General features: G+C 37.2%; 2 protein-coding genes across 2 annotated transcripts; both read left to right on the plus strand.

Annotated features, from left to right (window-relative positions):
- The first annotated feature begins 295 nt into the window (after nt 1-295).
- Nucleotides 296-2,356, plus strand: LOC132283293 (cytochrome P450 81Q32-like). The gene is made up of 2 exons (XM_059785229.1): nt 296-1,339; nt 1,578-2,356. Exons 1-2 carry the CDS (start codon nt 455-457, stop codon nt 2,196-2,198), a joined length of 1,506 nt encoding a protein of 501 aa, XP_059641212.1. The 5' UTR covers nt 296-454; the 3' UTR covers nt 2,199-2,356.
- Nucleotides 2,357-3,950: 1,594 nt separating this feature from the next.
- On the plus strand, nt 3,951-7,467 carry LOC132283292 (probable receptor-like protein kinase At5g24010). Its single transcript, XM_059785228.1, has 2 exons — nt 3,951-6,599; nt 7,066-7,467. Exon 1 carries the CDS (start codon nt 4,045-4,047, stop codon nt 6,583-6,585), a length of 2,541 nt encoding a protein of 846 aa, XP_059641211.1. The 5' UTR covers nt 3,951-4,044; the 3' UTR covers nt 6,586-6,599; nt 7,066-7,467.
- Nucleotides 7,468-8,987: the final 1,520 nt, after the last annotated feature.

The following is an 8,987-nucleotide window of genomic DNA, read 5'->3' on the forward strand; positions in this document are numbered from 1 at the left end:
TCGCATTCGATAAAGATTTCACAAATCAACAAAAGTAAAAACCCAAGCCTCAATAATAAGAAAAATACAACTTTATATCGCATTGGATAAAGACGTTCCAAATCAACAAAACCCATTAGAACAGCCATGCTTGATAAGATCAGGACAGCTATTTTCACGTGAGCCGCCGTTAATTACATCCACAAGAACCCACCGGTCCCCTACCTCAAATAAAGAAACACATTAATTACGTCATGCATGATGCAAATTGTTAGACAAACTTGTGCCAACACCATTATTTATTTATTTATTTATTTTTTCACCAAGTCCATTATTGTACCAACACCATTATTGATTTCCCCCAGTCATACTAGTAATAAGTAGATCTTTCATATATGTATATGTGTGTGTATATATACGCAATCTGTTCATGCGAGCAATTTAGCTACTACAACAGTATACAATATTCACGAATATGGAACTTTCTTGGGTGTACACTTGTCTGTCTGTTCTCCTCCTTGTTCTAGCTTTGAACTTCTTGTCAAAAACAAGAAACCGATATCGAAACCTCCCGCCGAGCCCACCGGCTTTTCCGGTCATAGGTCATCTCCACCTACTAAAACCACCTCTCCACCGAACCCTACATATCTTGTCACAAAAATACGGCCCCATCATCTCCCTTCAGTTCGGGACTCGCCGGATTGTGGTGGTGTCATCACCATCTGCCGTGGAGGAATGTTTCACCAAGAACGACATCGTCTTTGCCAACCGCGCACCCTTTTTGACAGGCAAGTACATAAACTACAATTACACCACCATCGCCACAGCCCCCTACGGCGACCACTGGCGCAATCTTCGCCGCCTCAGTGCTCTCGAGATCTTCTCAACCACTCGACTCAACTCCTTTCTATCCATTCGAAGGGATGAAATCAGGCTTTTCTTACTAAGACTGTACCAAAACTCATCCGGAGAATTTGCAAAAGTTGAGCTGAAATCAAAGCTTACGGAGCTGAGTTTTAATATCATGATGAGGATGATTGCAGGGAAGCGGTATTATGGCCAAGACGTGCCGGCCGACTTCGAGGAGGCGAAGGAGTTCCGGGAGCTGATAAAACAGGTGGCCCGGTACGGTGGTGTATCGAATTCAGGAGATTTCTTGCCGGTTCTACGATGGATTGATTATCAGAACGTGGAGAAGAATTTGATGGGACTGAGTAAGAAGATGGATGCGTTTTTGCAAGGTCTGATTGATGAGCATCGATGCGGGAAGAGTAAGGCTACAATGATCGATCACTTGCTCTCCTTGCAAGAATCGCAGCCAGAATACTACACGGATAAGATTATCAAAGGGCTTATGATGGTCGGTCTATATTTCATTTTTATATTATATATATATACATATATAATGAATCTGGACTTGGATGTCCATTGGAATTGAGAAATTAACTTAAAAAGAAAACTAATATATTACATTAAAAATTATCTTAGAATATTTTTTTTCTTCATTTTATTTTTTCTCAAGGTTTCAAATAAACCCACACAAATCCAAATTATTGCACCTCCACAAGGATTACAATTTATTAACTTATAATGTGCAGGTGATGTTACTTGCGGGTACAGACACATCTTCAGTGACAATAGAATGGGCTATGTCAAATTTACTTAACCATCCCGAGGTGTTGAAGAAGGCAAGAGTTGAGTTGGACTATCACGTGGGCCAAGATCGCTTGATCGACGAACAAGATTTCTCAAAATTGAATTACCTTCTTAATATCATTTTAGAAACCTTTCGATTGTGCCCGGCCGCACCACTTTTAGTGCCACATATGTCCTCGGATGACTGCACCGTCGGTGGATACGACGTGCCACGTGGCACAATATTGTTGGTCAATGCATGGGCCATCCACAGGGACCCTAAGGTTTGGGATGATCCTACAAGCTTTAAGCCTGAAAGGTTTGAAGGTGGGGAAGTTGAGGCACACAAGCTAATGCCATTTGGGATGGGTAGGAGGTCATGTCCTGGTGCTGGGCTGGCCCAACGTGTGGTGGGCTTGACTTTGGGGTCGTTGATTCAGTGCTTTGAGTGGGAGAGAGTAAGTGAGCAGCATGTTGATATGACCGAAGGAACGGGGGTTACAATGCCCAAAGTTGAGCCATTAGAGGGCATGTGTAAAGCACGTGACATCATGAAGAAGGTCGTTGTTTCTGAAGCAACATGATCATGTTTGAACAATTTTTGTAATATATTTTAAGTTTGTAAATTGTAATAGCTTAAATATGCATTTTACTGTTTCTTAACCATTTACTCTATTTTGTAATTGTACTTAAAGTCGAAACAACGTTTTTGGGCCAAAAATACATTGTTTTGTTCATGCAATTGGGCAGTCTTTAGGTTTATAAATTGAAACTGATTTTTAGTAGATTACGAACAAAGAGTAGTACTATTACTAGTTTACTTGCCATATGTAGATCAGTTGCTACATGTAGATCATTCATTTGAAGGCCAATCTTATATTGACATTAATTCTGTCAGCTTCTGAATTTTGTTGATCAATCCACACATGCTCGAAACTTTCAGAGATAATAAATGCACAGAGTTAGCTAGAATCAGAAAATGGATGTAAATACCGCAAGCACTTCAAAAGTTTCTGAAATTTACTCAAGATGATATAAAAATTTTAGCTAATCTGAATTAACTTGAATTTTCAATTCAAAATCTCATTTTCAGGTACCAAATCCCAAAAAAAAATCTCTTAAAAAAATAAATTTGAAGACGCTGTGAATTAAGAAAAAAAAAAAAATATTTATTCAAGTATTCAATAATAGCAACATTACTATTCTCGAAAGCTATAAAACATCATACATGTAAAGATACATACATAATCTACATAGAGAGAGAACTAATAAAAAAACTCGTCAGGGCCTTTGGCTGATTATGGCTGTAGGGCATCTTAGTAAAATAACTTATGAAAACTAAAATTGTAAATCATTTTCTTTCCAAATGCAAAAAAAAAAAAATAATAAAAAAAATAAAAAAAAAAGAGTCTAAGCCTATTAACAATAACCAACTGATGATGTCCCTCAATCATCATGTATACATCTTATATTTTAGTGGTACCAAAGAGTTGTACCCCCTTCAGTCAATGTGGTCGCTGGAAAGGATAAACACAAATTTCTAATTGGTGTTTCTTTCCAAATGCAAAAAAAAAAAAAATAATAAAAAAGAGTCTAAGCCTATTAACAATAACCAACTGACGATGTCCCTCAATCATCATGTATACATCTTATATTTTAGTGGTACCAAAGAGTTGTACCCCCTTCAATCAATGTGGTCGCTGGAAAGGATAAACACAAATTTCTAATTGGTGTACCCCACTTGTCATTAAAAAAAATAAAAGAAAAGAAAAAGAAAAAGAAAGATAAAATGCATAAAATTCCACCAACTATGAATCTCAATGCTTATAATAACCACTCACTATCACTCACTCTTTGGACTTAGTGTAAGAATTTTCAAACTAATTTATTTCCGTGAGATGTAAATACTATTATACGTATCCAATAATTTAATCCTCTACAATTCTTTCACAATAAATTGTGCATCCCTCGGCAATGATTATAAATTTTATAAAAAGGATATATTTCTTTCGTTTTAATTTAAGTGTTATTTATAGATAATAGCAATTTTTAAAAGGATATGTGAGACTTTCGTTTGAATTTAAGTGTCATTTATAGAGAATAATAATTTTTAAAGGAATATGTGAAATATGCATTGTCAACCTAAAAAATTATTAACATGTCTTTCTAAATTTTAAATATATAAATTTAAAATTTTAAACTTTTTTTCTTAAAAAAAAAAAAAAAAATCATTTTGTATATTATTTTTCTTTTAATAAAGGAAATAATCAACGTATACAATTCAACCCCCCAGTCAACTCATTCTTCTTCCTTTATATTCTAAAATATATAAAACTTTCATGTCCGGGATTGCCCTTTTTGTTTCGTCCCCATATTGTAAGAGCCTCATTCTCACAAAGAAGAGTATCAAACATTTCTCAACCAAATTTCATGGAAAACCTTTACCCCCATCACATCTTTTACTCTCTTTTCTATCTTCTTCTCCTCCTCATCTTTCAATTCTCATCTATTTCACTTCTCTCATCAGCTTACACATTACCTGATATTTACTTTATCAACTGTGGGTCAGACTCAAACGCCACAGTCAACAACCGGAATTTCGTCGGCGATGCGACCTCCGCCTCCTTCGGCTTCTCCGCCGGCCAGAGCAGTCCTGTTAAAGCCTCCAACTCATCTACACAGACCTCCCCTGGTCTCTATCAAACTGCAAGAGTCGTCACAAACCCATCGTCTCCATATGAGCTCGACATACAGCAAAATGGCACTTACATGGTACGCTTCCATTTCTATCCTTTTTCATCCCCAAAACGGAATTTATTCGATGCCCAATTCGATGTTTTGGTCTCTGGGTTTTCGCTTCTATCGAATTTCACTGTCAAAAATAGTAGTAATTCACCTGTGATTAAGGAATTCCTGCTCACCATCAATGTTGGGAAATTCAAAATTTACTTCAGACCTTCCCAAAATTCATCTTTCGCATTTGTGAATGCTATAGAAGTGTTCATTGCCCCCGCAAACTGCATACCTGATAGTGCCACTCTTGTCACTCCTTCAGCAAGTAACACTTCTAATTACAATGGTTTGCTCTCTCGGGCTTTACATACAATTCATAGGATTAATGTTGGTGGTGTTAATGTGGCACCGAATAACGATACATTGTTGAGGAGTTGGGTACCTGATGATGATTTTCTATTTCAACCCAATACTGCAAAGAACAGTGAGTTTTATAATGGCAGGCCTGTATACGGGCTTGGAAAAGCCACCGAGTTTACTGCTCCTGATTTTGTCTACAAGACTGCCAAGGAAATGAATATAGATTCAAACAGGGGAGATAATTTTTTCAATATAACGTGGCGATTGGTTGTGAACAAAAATGCCAGACATTTTGTTCGTGTGCATTTCTGTGACATCGTTAGTTATTCTCTTAATACTGTCAAGTTCAATCTCTATCTTTATAGCAAGTTCAGTGAGTTAGTAGATCCATATGAAGTAATAGATCAGTTGGCTGCTCCTTTTTACTTTGATTTCGTGGTTGATTCTGATAATTCTGGTTATATGAATATTAGTGTTGGTCCACGGCGTGATTCATTTAATCAAACTGCATTTCTGAATGGGCTGGAGATTATGGAATTAATGAAGGAATCGGAGGATATGGAAGATCAGGCTTCGAAGAGCCATATGTTTATAATAATAATTTGTTCGGTTGTTGGAGGTGTGGCTTTTGTGTTGAGTTTGATGGGGGTGTTGTTTTGGAGAATGAGATGCAGGAAAGCAAAGGCTGTTGAGAGTGTGGATTGGCCTTTGGTGCCTATGTACGGAGGGAGTTCATATGGCACAGAGAGAACTCCCAATGGCTCCACTGCTCCGACTTTTTATCTCGGGTTGAAGGTACCAATTGCTGAAATACTCCATGCAACAAACAATTTCGACACCAAGCTGATGATTGGAGAGGGTGGGTTTGGGAAAGTGTATAAAGGTACTCTTAGGAGTGGTATGAAAGTGGCCGTCAAACGAAGTCATCCAGGCCACGGTCAGGGTATTGCAGAATTCCAAACGGAGATCATGGTATTGTCCAAAATCCGCCATCGCCATCTTGTTTCCTTGATCGGGTACTGTGATGAAGGGTCTGAGATGATACTAGTTTATGAATTCATGGAGAAGGGGACTCTGAGAGATCACCTATATGTTTGTAATGAAGACACTCAGAAATCTTTTTCAGGATCTGAATTGTCTTGGAATAGAAGGCTTGAAATTTGCATTGGTGCAGCCAAGGGTCTTCATTACCTTCATACTGGTGCAGATGGGGGAATTATTCACCGTGATGTTAAATCCACAAACATCTTGCTTGATGAACAATATGTGGCTAAAGTTGCTGATTTTGGTCTTTCGAGATCAGGTCCTCCTGATCAAACACATGTCAGCACTGATGTAAAAGGCAGCTTCGGTTATCTTGATCCCGAATATTTCAGATATCTTCAGTTGACACAGAAATCAGATGTGTATTCTTTTGGAGTGGTTCTTCTTGAGGTGCTTTGTGCAAGGCCAGCTCTTAATAACTTGCTTCCGCGTGATCAAATAAACTTGGCGGAATGGGGGATGTCTTGGCTAATGAAGGGGGAGCTTGAAAAAATTGTTGATCCTATACTTGTCGGTAAAATCAATCCCAACTCATTGAGAAAATTTGGTGAAACAGCAGGGAAGTGCTTGAAGGAATATGGTGCTGAAAGGCCCAATATGCATGATGTACTGTGGGATTTGGAATATGCACTGCAGCTTCAACAAACTGCAAGAAACAGAGAGCCCCACGAGGACAGCACAACAGATGCTTCATGGGTGTTACCAATGACTGTTGTTCAGCGGTTACCTTCTCAAAGCATCATAATTGACGAATCCATAAATGATGGTTCAGATACAACTCTTATAAGTGCTAGTGAAGTGTTCTCACAATTGAAGATTGATGATGCCAGATAATCTGGTGGTTTGAGGTACAGTTTGGTTTTACTTTGCTTTCTTGATTTGGTTTGCTTACTACTATTATCTTGGGCCTGCAAAAATATAATATATCCTGTTTAGAGAAGTTCTGACAAAATTTAGTCATATGACAAATTGAAGTATTTTTCCAATATATTTGGTGTTTTTAACTTGAGATACGGTGCTAGATGTCTGCTTTGACATTATTTCTTCAATATATGTTATGCGCTTAAGACACGGATTAAGTTATAAAAACAATGGTAACAAGTTATAGACACAATTACCTTCCGAAAAAAAAAAAAAAAGTTATAGACAATTGCCTGAATTGAATTCGATTTTTGGAACACATTTGAGTCATGATGATGATAAACATATTGAATTTCTTTGTTTTTTTTGCAAGTGATTCGATACTTCTTCAATCTAAATTTGATTCATTACTTGCATTTTGATCCTTACATTCTTGTTGGTGTTGAAATGCAGAAAGTCTGTCCACGCTACAATTCTCAAGTGCGACTCTTTGTGGCAGTCATAGGCCAGGCCAGAGCATGACCTCCTGATCAAATGCTGTTCCTTGTTTCTTGTGAAGTTATTCTAATCTCTAGGATATCAATATTCAGTATCTGCTGCAATTAGCATTCTATGTTCTTGCTGTTTTGTGTAGAAATTGACCGTGCTACAATTCCTCTGGTAGCATTTAAGTTTGCGTATCTGAAACTTGTTTATATAGAAACGTATGTATTAATGGTTTAGTGCAATTTGAATTATAGTATTAGGTTAGAGTGGGTCCAAATTAAATTCTTGCTGAAGAACAAATATGTGATTTTGCTTATTATATTTGGTAGTACTGAATTGGTGCATTGGATTTGGGATTGAACCGCCAAACATAGCATTGAGTGCATTTGGTGTGAGATGATTTGAGCATACTCTCAACATTCACCGAGACTAATGCTCAGCTAAAATTCCAAAAATTCTCATTATAATCCTGGATTCTTTGGCATTTTAGAAAAATACTTCAATGCTGGTGTTAAACCATATCTCATTTTCTTTCCTTCAATGCTGGTGTTAAACCATATCTCATTTTCTTTCCATCTTTGTACATACAATTCTATGATTCTGGCTGCAAAGATTTCCCATTCTCACCTTCCTGAACCAGAAAGTCTGGTACAATTTCACGAAGTTCTTGTTCTCCTTCCTGACTTTATCGGAATAAAGAGCAAGTTAACCTTTTTGGCTTATAGGCACGAACTGGTATTGGTCATTTTAGCAACCTACTTCAAATATCATGGCAATGGTGACGATCATGATTCAATTCACAAACCCTAATTCCCTCAGTATCCCCACCAATCTCAACCAGGAATCAATCTTTTGCACTTCAATTAATACACAATATCACCATAGTCGGCGACTATACACGATCGTTAATGTGATCAAACAGCTTCATGCGATTGGTTAATAGGCTAAATTTCTCAATGCGCTTCTGATTTGGGCACCTGGGTATGTCTGCCAGAGCTGTGGAGATGTGAGCTTCGTTCCGTGCTTGAATTATAATGGAAGCAGAAAGGTTTACGAAGAAGATGAAGAGAAGTTGAAGAGATGTCTGGAGTGCAACAAAAGCGGGTTGATTCGGTGTCCGACTTGCTGCTGTTCTTCAATTTTTTATTAGATGCGCATCTTGAATATCACAATGAATGATGTATATTCAAGTATGCTTTGGATTCTAAAAAAAATAAAATATCACCCTGCAAGTCCAAATATATCTGCATAAAACTAACTAGCCACTTTGCAAAATATTCAATCTTGATCCTCCAATCAAAATATGTAAATTTTGAGTTGTAAGTGCCACTCCATCTTCTCATAATTAGGACCCTAAAGAGAGATTTTTAATTTTTAATTTTCTTTTTTTTTTTTTTTTTTAAAAGTCTATTGTAGACTAGCTTTTTAACAACCTGAAAATTTCACAGCACTATGCTATTGGATTGAAGATCCATGTTAGGCAACAAATTTTGGTATCTAGTTCTTTTCTGGAGGAGCAATGGCTTCTGCTTCTCCTTATGGAATGAGCCTACTCAATTTTTTTTTAACCAGAAGTCCTTTGAATGGGCATGATGAGATTCTTGTTAGAGGCGATTCGTAAAAACCATTAATAACATAAATTCGCTGAGATCAATAATTGGATGCTAAAATGTAGTCCAATCTGGAACCGGAAAATATATGAGTCAACACCTAGTCAGTAGTCTTTGTTTAACTTTTAAAAAAGTTTAATTTAGCAAGTTGCTTCGTATCATCTACCTTATTGTGGTGGCCACAGATACTGATAAGCTTCACTCCTACCGGAAAAAGTAGCAATCCCCATCAAATTTGCATGGAAAAGCTTCAATAGTCTTTCTTTCTTTAACTTTTAA

Source organism: Cornus florida, unplaced genomic scaffold (genome assembly GCF_030987335.1).
Source record: "Cornus florida cultivar Cherokee Brave unplaced genomic scaffold, ASM3098733v1 CherokeeBrave_3.0.0_Hap2_Chr11, whole genome shotgun sequence".
Taxonomy (NCBI): Eukaryota; Viridiplantae; Streptophyta; class Magnoliopsida; order Cornales; family Cornaceae; genus Cornus; species Cornus florida.